Source organism: Aedes albopictus, chromosome 2 (genome assembly GCF_035046485.1).
Source record: "Aedes albopictus strain Foshan chromosome 2, AalbF5, whole genome shotgun sequence".
In the NCBI taxonomy this organism is placed as follows: domain Eukaryota; kingdom Metazoa; phylum Arthropoda; class Insecta; order Diptera; family Culicidae; genus Aedes; species Aedes albopictus.
In genome coordinates this window covers 51,830,527-51,850,604 of record NC_085137.1, presented here as the reverse complement: position 1 = coordinate 51,850,604, position 20,078 = coordinate 51,830,527, and the positions used below count along the sequence as shown (strand labels likewise).

General features: G+C 35.5%; 1 protein-coding gene across 3 annotated transcripts in view; it reads left to right on the top strand.

Annotated features, from left to right (window-relative positions):
• Positions 1-20,078, top strand: part of LOC109421544 (uncharacterized) — a 53,834-nt gene that overhangs the window by 11,675 nt on the left and 22,081 nt on the right. For 2 of the 3 annotated variants that reach the window (XM_062849683.1, XM_062849682.1), the window contains exon 2: positions 5,302-5,955. In XM_062849683.1, the coding sequence (XP_062705667.1) occupies positions 5,493-5,955 (463 nt within the window). In that variant the 5' untranslated portion in view covers positions 5,302-5,492. Of the gene's footprint in view, positions 1-4,746; positions 5,956-20,078 lie in introns of those variants that run through there. The other variant, XM_019696064.3, reaches the window with a different exon arrangement.

The window sequence follows — 20,078 nt, the reverse complement described above, 5'->3', positions numbered from 1 at the left end:
CTAAAACGCATCCTAAATTTGAACCGATACCAAAAAGTTGAAATACATATAGGGTAGGTAATCAAAATTTGAACCAAATTAAGGCTTTCTGAAGCAGTGCTAATTTTAAGTGATTTTTTCTCCCACATGGAAATAATTTACTACGGCAAAATCGTATGTACTTGAAAGCCACGGGTATAAGCTTTCTGTTAAATGGTAAAAAGTTTGTATTTGCACCGAATTTCATTGAAATATTTGATTTTTCATCAACAATGATTTTAATCTTAATTTGAACTACTGGCGGCAGCAGCTCGAGCAACTCACAAAACAGCCAATTCTATGCTAAGCAATGAAAAATCACATGAATCTGCTAATTCTCATACCTCTTTTTCATTAGGCAGTGGAATCTCAACTCAGAATGTTCGAAATTCTTTAGAAATTTGGAAACTAAATTTGGATTTTTTCATCCCCCAAGAGTAAACAAAGCAACCACTAGCGCAATCTACAGGCCAACACTAGAAGCTCACCCCCGTTTACTAGTTCAAATTTAGATTACAAATGGTTCAACTTAAGATAACATTCTCCAAGTAAGAATCACTTAAATTTGATAATTTTATGACAAATAATGCGGAATATTATTCGGTTAGTCGATTCTACGATAAAAAAGCTTTCATTTGACGTGTTCACATATTGTGTGTGATACAATGCATGAGCCGTACGAGTGCACCGAAAATGTGCTTTATCTTGGGGGAAATGGGTGAAATCACAGTGATTTTTCAATTGCCAGTTTTCCATGACAAAAACGCTTTTTTCAATGCTTTAAAAGTCCATGTTATCAGGTTATATTACGGAAAGCTGTTTAACATCTTTTTCGGGACAATATTTGCCTGAAAAGTACGTCTTTTTAATGAATTTTGAAATGGTTCAAATTAAGATTACAATTTGACTAGTTCAAAGTTTGATTTCTTACCCTATATACTAGACTACTGTAAAAATTTGGTTTCATTTCGTTCACTGTAGACAATTTGCGAATCAGTTGAAGGTGGGGTGGCACAATAATTAACGACTCACCCTTTACCTGTGATCGACAGCCGTTGAGGTAATAAAGCCAATTATTTTAAATTTGCTCAACGATTGTTGTGAACTGCAATCACTTTCTTCTAGCATTTTTATCGCTTCAATATTAGGCCAGCACCAGAGCTACAAGATTAATTTGCAGATATTGCAGACTCCAGGAGTCCTCATGAAAACGCATTTGCGAAATTACCCCAACTTCTTCTATGTAAAGAAAAAAAAAACTCGGAATGATCTCACCCAGTTCTATGTCGTCGGATGACCGCAACCACTCCTTAACTCCTTCAATTTTCTACAATACTGTTTGCTACCAAGCGTGCATCCATTTTAATCACTTCGAAAAATGCTACCCGATCACGATCCCCATTGCAGCTGCCCCAAACACGCATCATTTTTAATACTACTCAAAATAGGAGGGAATAACGAATGTAATGAAAGAAACGGTGGAGTCGCAAGTGTGCGACGAGAGAAATTGAATAGAAGTTGAAAATTAACGGGGGCCATAATTTAACAATACAATCACAATTCTTTCATTACTTTCATTACGCCCTCCTTCTTTGAGTAGTATTAAGTTCACCGAGACAAGCCAATAATATTCATTTATCAGTTGCCAGTTTAGTCTAAGCGTCATATATCCCGCATTTTGGACAACTTGAAAGAAAATATTTGCTCAAAAGAATAGAAGCTTTTGAATTTTTATAGAATGTTTTCATTAAATCTCTTTGGAAACTCCTATTGAAATTTCCCAGACAATTGATTGCATTTCATTTGAAAACTTTTTCTTATTGTTCAAATGTTTTGATTTTTTATTTCTTCGGAAAATATTTTGAGATTTTAATTTCTTTGGTAACACCTTCGGAAATTTCTTCCAAATGTTGCTGGCAATTCTTCAGGAAACTCTTTGAGAAGTTTACTTTGATTTATACTGAAGAAATTTTCAAAAATTCAGTTTTGCAAGCAGCTATAGATAGAATTACAAAAGTAATTGTCAGCTAAATTTCCAAAGGGATTGCAGGTGAAACTTCCAAAGAAATTGATGAAGGAAATCTCGTAGAAGTTGCTTGATTAAACTGCACACCGTCTTCAGCCAGAGACCATCACAGTTAAAAATTGCGTGTAAATTTGCGTTTATTTTGATGCACATTAGAGCATTGAAATAAATGCAAAATTAGGTTTGACTTTAAAATTACACGACTTTAATTTTACACGATTCATGTCTCGTACATGAGTCGTGTAAAATTAAATATCGTTTAAATTTAAACGATTTATTTTTGGCGATTCCGTTTGTTGACATGGATGTTTTTTTTTCGCCACACGACTGCCAGAGCTAATTTTGTTGTGGAGACAAGCTTCACGGCGATGCAGTATTGCCATAATTCATACTTGCCGCTCATTATTTGGTCATACTAATTCTTGGCCATCAACAGTTTTGCTTTACGCAGCCGCATCGCAAAACGGAGCACCGGGAGACGCACTGCGATTGCAGTTGGTGCTGCTGCTGATGAACTTGTTTTTGAATGAACTCGATGGTTTTGTATCAGAATCAACAATCTGATAAATTGCACTAGTATCAATCAACATTTTATGCACTTGCGTACGCACAAGGATTCATAAAACACGAAAATTCGCGACACAAATCCAACAATCAGTGCGTCTTTCGGTGCTTCTCTCACGACCAACTGCCTTCTGTCGTCGCGCTAAACAAAACTGAAACAGAGACGCCATTTGTTTTGATTGTAAACGAATGTCACTGTAAATTTACACGCCAATTTAAATTTATAGTTTTGTTAACAGAAAATCGGTTGTTATTCAATTTAATTTTAAATTCAAACCTGAAAATTCTTTGCCATGGAATTTTAGGTTCATAAAAGTGCAAAATTGTATGTTTTTCAATGCTCTCAATATGTGCATCATATTCATATTCATAATTACTGATTCACTGAGCTCACTTCTGGCACTGTCAAACCCTTTTTCTAATCATCCAATATTACAAAATATCTTTGACAATATATTTTTATGTCAACAAACTCTCAAAACAATAAAATTCTTTTTTGTACCGAGCCATATCGGTATTCTTGGCAATGAAACAGTGGATAAAGCAGCAAAAGAGGCTTTGTCAGAGTCAACTCCGCAGGGGGAACTATTAGCGAAAGACTTCAGAAATTCAGCAAAAGCGAAATTATTGCATTCATGGGAAAACATATGGAAAAATACTACAGATAACAAATATCGTCAAATTCGTGATTCAACATCTTATCTACCGTGTATCAATATGTTCGGAAGGAGAGATTCAGTAGTTCTAACAAGATTACGACTAGGCCACACGCATTACACCCACTCATATTTAATTTCTAAAGACGAACCTCCATCTTGTGATTCTTGTAAGCAAATAATGTCTGTCAGACATATCTTTGATTGTCCCAAATATTCTATTATTAGAGAAAAATATTGTATTCAAGGAGTAAATTCTCTGGAAGATAATATTGATAGTATCAAAAATGTTATTCGTTTTATGAAAGAGGTAAATTTGTAGGATTTAATTTAAAAAAAAAATCAAAAAAAAATCACAAAAAAAAGATGTTAAAAAAATACGTACTTACTATTCAATAACACTTAAATTTATCGATGTACTTAAAATTAAGGAATCAACTACATTTAATATGTAAATACTTTTTTTTGTTTTTTCAAAATTGTAATTTCTAAATTTATACCATGTAATTAGGTAGTTAGAAACCTACGGCCCATATAGCCCTAGTAGTGCTGGCGGCCGATCAAATAAAATAAATAAATAAAATTTTCAATCATTTTTTGAATTAAATTCGTTTAAATTTACAGCTTCTGCCATTTACATGTCGTTTAAATATAATTATTTTTTTCTGTGCAGACTGAATATAACATACACTAGACAACGAATAACATGTAAGACTGTAAGACATTCAGTGGCTCAATGAAAATTTTTCCGTTTGACGAAACTTTTCTTTCGAATTGAATGGGAATCGAACCCCCAATCCGTGGCTTACAATACGCCTAAAAGCCTGGCGTTACTAACAGTACGGTGATTACACAGATCGAAAAAAGAGTGTAAAATTCTGTGACATATGATGCACATAATTGGAGCGTGGGATATCACAGAAGTTTACATGACATATCATGTAAAAGTCATGAAATATCATGTAAACTTCCATTATATGTCATGTAATTCAGCATGACTCTAAGGGGTTACATTATGTATAACACAAATTTACATGATATATCATGTAAACCATCAGAACAATAAATTTACATGACTAAAATGAAGTTTACATGACGTGTAAATTTCATTATTTTTATCTGTGTAACTCCACAGTCATGCTATAGGTATTTTCAAATATAATAACCTAATAACCAATATTACTGCCATTGCCGCCATGCTATCATGTCGCTCATGTTGTGTTTGGGCCTTTACATATTGTTTTACTGTGATTGACCATTGTTTAACTTCATTCATTAAAACAAATAGGTTTAAAAACAATATTTCGCTAACATTATTTTAAATTTGATATATGATATTACCATACCGAGTTGATCAAAATGAGCTTTAATTATTGTTCCAGAATCGTGATTCCATTTCAGTGCGATATCATCGCAGTAGTAAATTGGTTCGGAATGGCAGATATTTACCAGACCCGCAAGTACGAATCCGAAACGCATCGAGTTGCACGTGCATATTGCAATTTTATTTTGTTTACACTTCTGTTGATTTATTTTTTCACGTGCTTTCATATAACACTGTCAAGCCGATTCTTTTCCGGATCAGTTTACATGTACTTATGGGTAGCTTTTGATTTTTATTTCTCCATGGAGCCTGAAATAATATTGGACTTCTGGTGATTGTACATATCCTTTTCAACTGGCCTTTTAATATTTCACATCAACTAGGTGAACATTTGGACAGAATAGGGACCAAAAGCAATGCTGTCTAGTTGATTTATAATTCAGAATTGAAACAAATGTGACATCCTTAGGTACAGGTACTTTTCAATAAAAATTTTCACTGAAACAGGCTTTGTTTGGCATCATATAATATGAACGTGAATTAATGCTTCAATGACATTTTAAATTTGCATCATTCAAAGAATAATAACGTGGTATTATCCGGTAATTGTGAGCGAAAACAGTTTGGGTTTCATTAACATAATCAGTGAGAGGTAATTTGTTTCCATTGGACGACACGCAAGTTCAGTAAAAAATGTATTTTATTCGTCACAGACCTGTTAATCATCGTGGACAGTTTTCAGCTTGTATCCTGTAATGATTAATTAGTGTTCGGCCGGATACGCGTAAATCCATCAGCTGCACAGTTTCCGAACCAGATTAAACATGTGATTGCAATCCACCGCACTCAATCATGCGATAAACCACGGAAGAAAAGATAGAAGAAAAAAGCGAGCAGAAATACAATGCTGGTGAAAAATATGCCAAAATTAAATGTGAATCATCGCGAATTAATTGCATTACCGAGGGCGGCGACATCGGCGCTGGTGTCGCTGGTGTCGACGACGACGGTTGTTACCGCAGTGCTGTCGATGATGGTGCTGCACCGGAGTGGCTGTCAGGCGGCCCCGTCCCTCGCCGCGAAATCCTGGCCGGTGATGAAAAATTATGACATCTGGGGCACGACGCTAGCGGAACAAGTCTCGCGGGAGGCAGATTTATCATTATCAGGCCCGTTTTCGCCTGGTTCGCGCTCGTCGTCGTCACTGCTGCAGTCGGCCACCGACATACGCAATGGGACCGCCTTTCGGCGGCGGAGTCGAGTTTTCGGAATGGAAGGATTGGTGGAAAACGACATTTTTGACTTGGATCGGAGCAACGACTTTGGTGTGGGAGGACGCAACCGAAGCAGACGACGTAACTCTAAAGGTGAGTGTGATAGATTTTTATGGTTCAACTTTTTTCATTTGAAAATTCTGAATGAGTCTACCACATTTTGAAACTTTACATAGCCTTGAATCATCTAAAAAACAAACACATGAAACGAAAAAAAAAAATACATACAAAACGTATTCACAAATCTTGAATTGAGTTGCTAAGATGAATTATATGAGTACATATATCCATTAGACTGGGTCAACAAAGTCGATTTTTCGGAAGAAAGCTTTTTCGATTCCTTTTAGCGTCCAAAATAACTGTGCAAAACTTGGGAGCGATTGGTTGCTTCCCCGTATTCCGCATTGCAGTTGAAATATTTATGGAATTTAGTATGGAAAAATGTACTTTTTGCATTTTTTTTCATAAATTGAAATTTTTTGTCCAAAACGATCTTACTAATGATGTTGAAGTATAGACTAGGATATGCCGAAAAACATTACCGAAGACCGCAAAGTAATCCGACACTTGTGAAAAAAGTTATAACGTACAGATTGTCCGGTGGTGCCTAATATTTAACATGTAAAGAAATAAAATCTACAGGGGATAGACAAAATGATCGGGGCAGGCAAAATTTTCACTTTTCAAAAAATGTCTCATTAGCTGTAACTTTTTGAAAAGTGCATCAAATATTCTCAAATTTTCACTGTATGTTGATCAACTAGTTGTGCATCAGTGGACAAAATTTGGAAAAGATCGGGCTATTCTACACGAAGTTATAAACATTTTAGAAAAAGGTAGAATTATCCAATAGCCAACTTTGAACTGTTATATTTCCGGATTCAATAAACTGAATGCAATGAAATTTTGTCCATTTATGATTTTTATAATTAGCTCTGAAAAACATTTGACTAAACTTAAATTATTAACAAGAGAAAAAGTTATGACGATTTCATTAATTTTATGATTTTTTAGTAAATTGGTCTATTTTTAATATGCGTTGCATACCATTACTTTTTCAATGAATTGCCGTCTATGTTGTTAGTTTCTTTCAAAACATATCTGTATTCAAGACAATCACAAGGAATTTAAATAAACTATAATTAGCATATTGCATTTTGAAACAATGTTGAAATTTAAAAAAATTTGGTATTTTATTAGAAAAATAATCTAATCGTTATAATTTTCTTCCGTGTTAAGAATTTTAAGTTATGTCAAAAGTTTTTCAAAGCTAATTATATAAGTCAGATATGGCCAAAATTTCATTGCATTCGGTTCATTGAATCCGGAGATATAACAGCTCAAAGTTGGCTATCGGATAATTATACCTTTTTTTAGAATCTTTATAACTTCGTGCAGAATAGTTCGATCTTTTCCAAATTTTGTCCACTGATACACAAATAGTTGATCAACTCACAGTGAAAATTTGAGAATAATTGATGCAATTTTGAAAAGTTACAGCCATTTGAAATTTTTTTGAGAAGGGAAAATTTTGCCTGTCCCGATCATTGTGTCTATCCCCTGTATAATAAAATCTCAATTTTTGGCCTAAGTTACCAGGCGAATAACTTTTTTTAAAAGTGTCAGATCACTTTGTGGTCTTCGGCATATCCTAGGCTATACTGTAACGTCATTAGTTACATGGTATTAGACAAAAGAATTCATCTTATGAGTAAAATGCAAAAAAGTACGCTTTCCCATACTAACTTCCATACAAATTTCAATCGCAATGCGGAATACGAGGACGCAACCAATCGCTCCCAAATTTTGCACAGTTGTTTTGGACGCTAATATAGATTAAAAGAGCTTTGTTCCGGGTTAATACGATCAAATTTGAGGATTCTCCATACAACGTTGACCCACTCTAATATCCATTGCCATTGCATACTTTGGTACCATAAACCGGGGTCAAATTGATCGCTAGGATACTACATGTACATTAGGCCGTCCCTATTTTTGCAAAAGTTGGAAATGTTATAAGATCAATATTGCAAAACGATCGTTTAAGCTAAAAACCATTATGCCAAAATTCGAAGTCCGTATCTCAAGGCTAAGTGGTCCGCAATGGGGCCTAAAGTTCTTAAAAACTGTATGGAGTCACAAAAAAACACGATCTTTTTTCAACGAAAATTCCTTACTCTACTAGAATTGGTGATTTTAGGACCCATAAGCGTCAAAAATATGCTCAGAATTGCGATATCTATTTTCGTTTCTGAGTTATTGACAAAAAAAAAAAAACTATCCAAAAATGAACATTTTGATCATTTTTTGAGATGTTTGAGGAAACTTGCAATATATTGTCCGATAACTCAAAAACGAAAAGAGATATCGCAATTCTGATTTCTGCTTAAGATTCCTTCAGGTATAACTTCAAGGACTCTTCTAGCGAATTATCCTAAAAATATCTCCAGGAACTTTTACAAGGAATAATTTTCAGAATGTTTGCTGTGAATGCTTCTTCTAAGGATTCCTCGAGGAAAACTTTCAAGAATTACCCAGATTTTTTTTTTCGAACACCTTCCACGATATTTCCGTAGAAACCCTCCAAGAATTCTTCCAAGGACTCGTTCAGTTATTTGTTTTACGATTCCTCTTGGCATAATTCCAGGGATTTCTTTTAGGGGTTAGTCCGATAATTCCTCCAAGAATGCTTCAAACGACCATTCCAGGAACTTCTTAAATAATATATGCTGGAATGCTTTCAATTAACCAATTCAATAGGGTCCCAAAATGGAAAATATTTCCCTGGTTTTGTTATAAAATACGAAGAATATACTGTTCTGATCTCAAAACAAGTTTTTCCAAACTCAAACAATGACTGAATAGTTAATAAACTCGAGAATAAAATAATGGCAAACAGTTCTTGTTCGACATTCGAGGTCAACCTTGACGTAATGAAATTTGTACAGCGGGTTGCAAAAGATATCACATTGGCTCACTTTTGACAGCAAATGTTGCTGTTTAGAAACACGGTAAAAAAAATTTACCCAAAATTAAGTGCTAAACAAGAACAGTCGCATTTTTTTTTAATTAAAAAAATAATTTATGGCCTTTATCTAATAAGAATAATTAAAAATGAATAAATATGTCGTATTAACCAATGCTTGATCGATTTATGCAGAAATTGAGATAGGCCTTTAGGAGCCTATTCTATTCACGAACAATGATAAAAATGCTCCAAGATTTTTTTCCGAGGATTTCACTGGATTTTTTTTTACAAGAATCCCTCCAAGAATTCTTTCAAGGGTTCTCCCAGGAACTCTCCAAAAATTCTTTAGAATTTGTTTGGAAATGCTTCCACGTATTTCTCCAGAAATTATTCTGAGGACTCCTCCAGGAATTCTTCCAAATACTTTTTTAAGAACTCATCTTTAGATTCCTCTGACATTATTCGAAGTATTTTTTCAGGTATTCTTCGCTTGCTGAACACATTATCAGCGTGATTCTGACGGTGGTAGCCACCGCGTTATGGTCAATTCAATTACCTCTTCAAGCATTTTTTTTTGAAAAAGTTTTCCAGAATACTTCAGAGGATCTTTCCAAATTTAACCAAGATTTTCTCCAGATTTTTAAAAACAACTTTTTGAGGATTGCTTCACCACAAACATTTCCAAGAAATCCTGGAAAAAATTATAGATTCCTCCGGTAGTTCTTGGAAGGCCTAGTCCAGAATATGCATTTAAGGATTTGTTGAGAAATCCTCTCCATATATCTCCAACAATTCTTACAAGAATTGCTCCATACATTCCTCTAAGATTCTCTTAGGAATTCTTCAAAGGATTCCGCCAGGAATTCTTTTAAGGATTCCTTCAGTATTTCATTGGCATTCTGGACCCGAATTATTTTGTTCGGTTCCATCGCCACATATGATTCCTTTGGCCCATTTAAAGGAACATTTTTTATTTTTTCCGGGAATCCTCAAGAAAAAAAACCGAGGATTTTTCCAATACTTCTTCCAAGGATTTATCTAGGAATGCTTCTTAGGATTTGTCCAGGAACTCTCGTAAATATTCCGGTTATTCTTGTCAAGTTTTTTGAAGACTCTGTATAAAAACTATTCCACGAAGGACTCATCCGAAAATGGCCAGTAGGCTGCGGCTTATTTTTCAAAAGTTGTTGAAACCTGGAATTCGTAAGCTCTTTTGGATTCAAATCACACAAAAAGAGAAACCTCTGAGTTTAAGCGAAAAATATTGAGATTTAGAGGTCGCGCAATCGCTTCAAAGTCGAATTTTCGAGTAATAAAAAGGTGTTTTCACTTCAAGTGCCATAACTTTCTCAATTTTCAACCGATTTTCAATCTTTTTATGAATTTCTCACAAATTGAATTTCGAATAAACTCGTAGAACATCATTTTTTTTCCAAAGTCACGCAAAATATGAGTTTTTGAAGATTTAATTCATTTTTTTCTTCTTTTTACAAAAATTTTTAACTTTAGAGTTCTATAACTTTTTAACCGTTTGACCAATTTTAATCTTTTAAGCTTGCTTTTGTAGATATTTTTGTTGCCTATCTTTGTCCTAAAAAAACTTTTCATCAAAGTAGTCATTTTTATGATACTTTTTACCAAAAACTGCCAAAACATGCCTTAAAACTTGACTTTTTCATGCATTATTGGAGTTTTTAACAATTATTTGCAATTTTTTACTCCAAACCAGATACTTAGCAACATATTTAGGGATATGGAACACATTGGAGGATTTTTTTTTCAAATTTTTTTCTCGCATTTCGAACATGAAAATATTTTATTATTCAGAACACTCCAAAAACTGAATTTTAAGGCTTCCTAATGATTATCTAGTATAAATTTTTCACTTTGAGCTCGAAACTAAGCATGAAAACTATTAAAATTTTGCCAAAATTCTGATTTTTCCAATAAAATAGGTGTTTCTGAACGGTTTTTGGTATTTATCTATTTTGAAACGTTGTTTTAAAGGTATAGTTTATTCACAGCATTCTTAGGCAACAAAAATATCTACAAAAGCAAGCTAAAATATTCAAAATTGGTCCAACGGTTAAACAGTTATAGGACTCTAAAATTAAAATATTTTGTAAAAAGAAGAAAAAAATGAATTAAATCTTTAAAAGCTCATATTTTGCGTGACTTTGGAAAAAAATGATGGTCTACGAGTTTATTCGAAATTTAATTTGTGAGAAATTCATAAAAAAGATTGAAAATCGGTTGAAAATTGAGAAAGTTATGGCACTTGAAGTGAAAACACCTTTTTATTACTCGAAAATTCGACTTTGAAGCGATTGCGCGACCTCTAAATCTCAATATTTTTGGCTTAAACTCAGAGGTTTCTCTTTTTGTGTCATTTGAATCCAAAAGAGCTTACGAATTCAAGGTTTCAACAACTTTTGAAAAATAAGCCGCAGCCTAATGGCCAGGTTTGTTTTCAATAATTTCTTGCAATTTTTCCAAGAATACTTCTTGGAATTTCTAAAGAAATTCTCCTATGTGTTTCTCAAGAAATTTTGTCGATCAAATGTTTGGTAGTTGTTTCAAAGTTTTGTTCAGAAGTTCATTCAAAGATTACTCTGTAAATTCTTCCAAGAATTTATTCAAAAATACATCTAACGTCTTCTCCAGGAAATCTTTTAAGCCATCGTACTCAAACTTTAAAAATACTTTTAGTAATTTATCCTCTGATTAATCATGTTATTGTTCAAGGTTTTCTTTAAAAACTATTTTACAAATTCCTGCAAAAAATATTACAAAAAATTTCCAAATATTTTGCTAAGGTGTTCTCCAAAAATCAGAATTCTTTCAAAGATTTATCAAGTTTTTTTCCTCTACCAAATTCTTACAATAATTCTTCCACTGATCTCTACAGGTATTCTTCCAAAGATTTTTTTTTGGAATTTAATTCTAGGTTTTTCTCAGAAATTATTTCACAGATTCTTCTAAGCAACTTTTTGAAGATGTGTTTGGGAATTCTTGCAAGAATTGCTCCGAAAATTCTTCCAAGGATTTCCTCAGGAATTCTATCGAGGATTTTTTTTTCAGAAACTCTTACGAGGATTCCTTCTTAGAATTCTTCCAAGAACATCTAAGAAGTTTGTTTTAAATGTTTCTTTTTTTGAAATTCTCCCAACGAATTTTCCAGTTATTCCTCTAGGTTTTTCTGCAGAAGAAAACAAGAGACATATTTTTTTGTAAGAGGTACTAGAAGTGTTCTTGGGTGAAATTATGGAGGAATCTTCGGAAATATTCCTGTAGGGGTTTTTGAGGATATCTTTGAAGGAATTCTTTGTAGGAATATGTGGAGGGTTTTGAAGGTAAATTCGTGGTCATATTCATGTAACTATTTCTAGAATCTCTCCCGGAGAAATTCCTGGAGCAATCCATGGGAGACCTCTTGAAGAAACACTTGGCGAAAGCATAAAAATAATCAGTTGAAGCAATTTCTGGAGGAATCCTTGGATAAATTGCTGGAGTAATCCTTATTACAGTTCTTGCAGAAATTTATGTAGGAATTCTTGGAACAATTTCAAGGGGATACTACTACGATAAATACAAAATCCCGGAGTATATTTTTGAGTAATTTCGAAAAAGTTCCTTCTCTTTCACCTTGAAAGACTTTGAACTTCAGAAGGAAGTGACAAAGAATTTCTGGATGAATCTCAGTAATAATACTTGGTGTAATTCGTAGAAGATTTGTTTGATTCTGGAGGATTCATTGGAAGATTGTTTGGAGCAATATTTGAAAATATCCGGATAAACCATTTAAAGGAGTCCCGGAGACGTTCTCTAGATGATTGCATGGAGGAATCCTTAAAGAGATTCTTGGAGGACTTTTTGGAGCAGTCCTTAGAGAACACCAAAAACATTCTCGGATGAACTCCTAGAAGAGTTTCTGAAAGAACTCTAAAAATATCTCGAGAAACTATTACAAAAAAATTTGGAGGAACTCTGGCGTAAATTCCTATTAATATAGCTGAAAGAAGTTTTGGTGAGCTCCTGGGAATGTTTCTTGAAAATCTCCCAAAAAAAAAATCCTCGGTTAGTCCTGGAAGACCTTCCGGAGGAATTACTTTTTGATTTGCCGAAGGTACATCGGAAACAAATTCTGGAGAAACTTTTCAGGGTTTTCGTAAGAATACCTGTGGGGATGTTTCCCAGAGGAACTTCTGAAAGACCTTCTAGAGCAATTTCTGTAAGAAGACCCAGAACAACGCTCTGAAAAATTACGAGAAGAATTACTGAAAGAATTATCATAACCGCTTCTTAATGAAAACTTTTGGAAAAACTCCTTAAGAGGTTTCTAAAAGGACTCCCGGTGGAGCATCTGGAAGATTTTTTTGCAGTCGAGCACTCGACACTGAAGAAGTCTGTTAGTCGCAGACGAAATAGGCCTATCTATCCGAAGAATTTCACATTAGTGGAATTAAAAAGAATTTCCTTGTCCTTTCCAGTTATTCCTTAAAAGTTATTCAATTTTTGTTTTACAAAGGTGAAGTAATAGTGAAGTGTTATATATTAACCAGGGTTTCAAGTGAAAGAGTTCTACTAAAAGTTCAAAGTGATAGTTTCTCTCTCTTCTTGGCGTAACGTCCTCACTGGGACAAAGCCTGCTTCTCAGCTTAGTGTTCTATGAGCACTTCCACAGTTATCAACTGAGAGCTTCCTCTGCCAATGACCATTTTGCATGTGTATATCGTGTTGCAGGCACAAAGGTACTCTATGCCCAAGGAAATCAAGGAAATTTCCTTTAAGAAAAGATTCTGGACCGACCGGGAATCGAACCCGTCACCCTCAGCATGGTCATGCTGAATACCCGTGCGTTTACCGCCTCGGCTATATGGGCCCAAAGTGATAGTTTAGCGGTTTTGAATAACGACCATTGGCGTATCTAGGATTTTTTCCTAGGGGGTGCCTAGGGGGTGCCAGTTTCAGTGGCTCTCAGGTTGCTTTCTTTTAAGGAAATACCGATCCGGCCTCAATTTCTTAGAATAATGATATACTGCGTCGCGGGAAAATAGAATTTGTATTTTCAGTTTGAACTTAAGTACATAACGATTGTCTGATTATCGCGACAACCCATGTTTTGTGCATTGAAAACAATCAGGTCCATTAGAATACATTTTCGAAGCAATTATTAGACGTGTAAATCTCGGAAACTATAAAATATCCACTATCTATCGTGACATCCTCTTTGTTTTACTGCATGATAACAACCCTTATAAAAATAGCTTCCAAGAGCAATTTTAGGAAATATAAATACTTGAAATTTCAAAATCAGAATACATGTTTGCATTTTTGGTTTGGCCACAAAATTAATGGCTAAAAAGCGTTTTTTTAATTAGTTGAACCACGTCGACACAAAAATACTTTTACAGAAAAATTGTGAGTATGATTCTCAAAACTACAAAATTCGCACTCGATTATCCTGAGTTCCTTTCTAAGCTTCACTAACATATTATCAATCCAGTTGAAACCCGGAATTTGGTGCGAGCGCACTTCGATTTTTCTCATCGGGAATGATGTTCACACTAATTTCCGACTTCGACAGGATTCAGCGCACGAAAATGTGCGTTTTTGGTCTTTGGAAGCTCTTAAAGTGGTTCTTTGACGACTTTGATGAGAAAATTGAAATGAAAAAGATAAAGCGAAAAAACTGCTTTGCCCAAATTTTGAGCATTTTCCCATAGTTTTCATAGGGTGACGCTAGAACAAATCGTTTTATCGCTCTAATTTTTGTGTTTCAATTTTCTCATCAAAGTCGTTAAAGAACCACTTTTAGAGCTTCCAAAGACCAAAAACGCACATTTTCGTGCGTTGAAGTTTGTGTTTCTACAGCATTCCATTCACCAGATATATTAATATATGGTGATTACCAATCCTGTCGAAATCGGAATTTGGTGCGAACATCAGGAAAACGCACATTTTCGTGCGCTGAAAATGTTGCTACGTCATTCCGTTCAAAAGATATTGATGATTTTCTAGAAAATATGTGAAAATATGGACCACCTTAATTTTCATGTTTATGGGAAAGAGGGCCATATTATTAGCAACAACTTAGTAATTTGTCTAAAAAATCATTTGAAGGCGCTGCATGCATCTTTCCTCTTAAATCTGGTTCGTGGACCATTGTGCATTGTTTTGTTAATGTCAGCAATTCTATTGATATTTGCTTTTAAAAATTCTCCAATTATTCTCCAGGCAATTCCTTAGGGAATTCTTTTAGTGAAGCCATTCGACAATGACTCTTGGGAACTTCCACACATTTTTTTTTTAATATCTTCGGCAAGTCATTCTCGGCTTTTTTGAATTCTCGTCCATTTTTTGGACTTTTATTATTTATGCTATTCGATATTCCTTCGCCAATGCCTTCGAAAACTCCTTCAAAAAGTCTTTCATAAATCGCTTCTATAATTTTATTGAAACATTTTCAGACACTTCCGTCTAGATTTCTTCAGGTTTTATGTAAGGCATTCCTGCAGCAGATGATTCCGGAATACCTTCGGCAATTCCGATGTTTCTTACATTGAACATTTATTCGGGAGTTTCATCAGCAATTCATTCGAAAATTTTGGCAACTTCGATTATTACTTTTGGGAACTTCTTTGGTAATTCCTTTTGAAATTGATTCGGCAAATTTCTTAGTGATTTCCTTTGGCAATTTATTTGAAAAAAAAAAATAAAAAACTTTGTCGGTTCTTTAAAAATTCTGTCACGGTGATTCTACGGAAATTACTTTTGGGGTTCTTTTTAATTTTTCTTCAGAAATTCCTTTAATGCTTTCGGAAAATTCATTGAGAATTTCTTCGAATTCATTTCTTTGTTTTTTTTATAGACTACATAGAATACTTCGGCAATTTATTTTGAGATTGAATTTGTCAAATTGCCTTAAAAAGTCTTAATATTTTTTTTCAGGAATTCCTCTGGTAATTCTTAGATGAATTCTTTTGGCAACTACTCTGAAAGCTCTAATGTAATTTTGATGGATTTTTTTCCGACAATTTCTTGGGAAACTTTTTCAGTAAGTTTTTCGTGAATTTCATGGGATTTTCTTTGACCAAGACCAGTTGAGAATTTTAGATTTTTCAATTCAGCAACTTTCGGAAGCAATGAATATAAATACATAAAGAATTTCAAAAATAATCACAATAAAATTGCCTAATAAATCCACAAAATAACTGAAAAAGAAATTGCTGATATAATTTTGGAGGAATAGCCATTGAAATTAAGCAAAAAAAAATCCAAAGAAATTGCTGATGAAATTAAAAAAAAAAAGAAAAATAACCATGTCGAAGGAATTCTCAAAGAAATGGTCATACTACGACTGTAGGGAATACGGAGTCGTAGGTTCTAATCCCACCAGAACGCGCAAATTCATCTCTCTTGCAAATTGGCAACATTCTGTGTTTTCTAATTAATTACAAGTTTTTCCCTGTACATTCCTATAGGATTTCACTAGATTTCTCTAGTAATACCTTCTAGGATTTCTCTGGAAATTCCAACTATTCCCGAAATTCGATTAGGGATTCCTCTAGAGATTTCTACTGGAATTCCTTTAAGAAGCCCAAGAGGAGTTTAATTTCTATAGTAATTCACAAATAAAAATTCTAGAATAATTCCTGTATGAGTCTCTAGAAAAATCCATGGAAGGATCAAAGGCATTTCTGGAAGTAACCTAGGAACACTGCCTAGAAGAATCCTAGCTAGGAGGCCATGAGAAATCCCTAGAGGGATTCCTGCAGGTTTCACCGTGAGAATTTCTTGACGAGACCTACAGGAGGCATTCCTAAAACATTAGAAGCAGCAGGACTTTTTTTTCTTTTTTATTATTGTGTATTTTAACTTATGCAACTACGCTTATGGAATCCCAGGAGGAGTTCCTGGATGAAAGTCAAGAGAATTTCCTGGAATAATCCAATGAGAAATATTTGGAGAAATTCCAAGAAAACCTTTAGGATTTCCAGGAGGAATCACTGAAGGTACTTCTGAAATGCTCCTAGAAAGATTGCCTTGAAGAATCCCAGCAAGCTTTGGAGGAATCCCTAGAGAAATTCTTAAAATAATTCCTAGAAAAATTCCGGGAGATATTACAGTAAGACATTTTGGAGGAGTCCTAGGAGGAATTGCTGGAAGAACCACAGTAGGAACTGCTTGAGAAATCCAGCGGAAATTCCTGGAGGAAGACCAAGTGGAGTTCCTGGAGAAATCCCATGAGAAATTTATCAGAGAATCCTTGTATAAAATATCTTCCATACAAATGCCTGGAGGATCACCGGAAAGCTTCTGAAGAAATCACAGGAAAAATCTCAGGAGGTATTGTTAAAAGGGTTCTGGGGTGTATCATTGTAGAAATCTCAGCAGAAATCCTAGGAGGTATTGCTGGAGGAAACTATACAAGAATTTATAGAGAAACCCAATGAGGTATGCCTGGCGGAATCCAAAGAAAAAATCCTTGGAATGCCAAGAGAAGCCCCTGCAAGAACCGGTAGAGGTATTCTTGAAGAATTTTTAGAGAAGGTCCTGAAGGAATCACAAGCAAAGCAAAGATAACCGTACACATCGTAGTTGCTACTCCGTGATTGACCAGAACAATCGAAGTTGCACAGAGAGCCAATGAATGTGAAAGTTTGGGACTAGCTAACCATTCTCAATGTGCACAATTCGAGAGTTCAGCTATTTAAAGACAATAACGGCGCTGGCCACGTCCTTACGGTCATCAGGAAAGGGAAGGAATGTTAGTTCGACAACCGTTGCTACTAGAAACCGTGGAATCCACAGCATCCCCACAGTTGTCACGGGAAGGAATGGTGGTTAGTAGGGTAGGGTAAGGTGTGGATCTAGGAGCCACCTCTGTTAGGTGATATGATCCACTAGTTATATGGAAATACACGTCGCGGTCTTCATCACGATTATGATTTATTTGATCACGATGACCACTGATCCCGGATTTCGTGCTCGCGTTTCCATCGCCCTACCGTGGAAACCGACTGATTTACGATTATTGTAGCGCGATTCTGAACCCGGATTTTTCACTCGCACTTCCATCGCCCTACCGAGAAAACCGACTGACCAACGAATATTGTAGCGCGATTCTGAACCCGGATTTTTCACTCGCACTTCCATCGCCCTATCGAGAAAACCGACTGGCCCGAATTTTTAGAGAAGGTCCTGAAGGAATCACGAGGAATTACTGAAGAAATATCAGGAAGATTTCTCGGAAGAATTCCAGCTATAATGCTAGGATAAATTCGTAAAGGAATCACAAGAAGAATATCTGGACGTATCATAGTAAGAATTTCTGAAGGGATTGCTGTAAGAACCTTACTGCCGTGAGTCGCAAGTCAGTCTCATATGTAAAAAGTAGGCATTGAGCAAATGGACTCTGAAGTTTTTAAATTCGATTTCTATGTGATATTTAAAACATCGCCAAAAATTGAATATATCTGCGATCATCATGAAACTTTCACAAATTGTTTCAAACGTGAAAACGTAACTGCGAAAATTATCAAACTGGTTAAAACAGTGTTCAATGTTGTACTGCAGGGTACAAAAGTTCGTAATGGGACTGACTTGCGATAACTTTTCATTATGGGACAATCTGACTTGGTGTTGTTTTACGATTTTACTGAACAAACTAAATATTTTATTCACACAGCTGAAAGATCCTCCGAAGAAAGATCGAAAACGATCAAAACGATCAACGATCAATTCTGACTATACGTGTCAATGGTTGCTCCTCCGTGATTGATCTGAACTGGTACCAGTTGCACTGAGATCCAACTGAATAAGGGGCTGGGACATTCCACTTATTCTCAAAGTGCAATTTTAGCAGCTCATGCATATTTGATCAATAACGGCGCCGGCCAAGTCCTTATAGTCAGGCTGGGAAGGGAAAGGAATGTTAGAGTGTACCGGTTGTTGCTACTAGAGACCGAGAGCACTCTGCGTCCCCACAACGCAGCACGGACTGGGGTATTTGTTAGATGGAAAGGATGGGAGATCTGGGAGTCACCGTTGGGTCGGTGATGCGATTCATGGATAGGGTTATTTCGTGATAGATTGTGTGGTGAATAAGGTGAATAAGGTCAAGCGGCACAGCACGCTTTGGTTGCATAACTTATAGGCGTTATATACACTGTGCTGTGAGTGGAAGTTGGAAGGGAGGGAAACGACTTTTTTTCAATTCGTTTCTGGTTCTAGCGATGGCTATGAACATATGAATATACATGAGTTGTATATGTAGAGAAGAGAGAGCGAGAGAAAGTGGATAGAAAGATACAGAGTAGGATGAAAAGGACGGGCCAGGGATTGAACCCATGACCTTCTACATACGAATCAGAAGCGGTAGCCACTAGACCACCAAGCCCTAGATCCTCCGAAGAAAGATCGAAAACTGCCATTAACTCAATTTTGCCCAAAATGCAGATGGGACTGACTTGCGATTCACGGCAGCTTAGGAGGAGTTGTTTGAGGTATTCTTGGAGGAAGGCCAAAGGGAGTTTCTGGAGGAATTCCATGAGGAATTTCTATAGGAATTCCTGAATGAGTCCTTGGAGAAATCCCTGGTAGGACAACCAAAGAAATTTCTGCAAGAATTCCAGGAAGATTACCTGGAAAGATTCCAGCAAAAAAGCCAAGAGAAAGCTCTAGAAGAATCCGTAGCATAATTTCTGAACTACCATAACCATAACGTCTTCAGGCGCAAACGTCATCGGCGATACAGTTAACTGTGGAAATTATCGACTCGATAACGTCACCGAAAAATTTTCTTCGCGATCTGAACCGTTGTTGATGCCGTCACTAGGGTAACTAGATTTATCGCAAAATTATCGAAGCTACGTTGATCTTTGCGTTGATTTATCGTTTGGTTATCGTCAGTGGTGGAAAGCATCATGCGCTTGACGTGTTTTTTGGTTCGCATCAAACACAATCTTTACTCACGCGCTCGCGAACCCAAAAAGAGAGAACGGTTCACGATTTCCCGGATCGACGAACCAACACAAAACAAATGTCGAACGAGCAGAATCGCAGTTGGTTCGCCAGAAGGATCACAATGTAGAGCACTTGATTTGTTGCCATTTTTTGTACACTTAAAGGTAATTAGTTGGGTGTTTTTTGATTATACTGGTCAGCTACCATTCCAATAAATGATATCGACGAAAAAGTTTACCAATATTTTATTTCATTACAGAAATATCGGCCGCGAACCTCT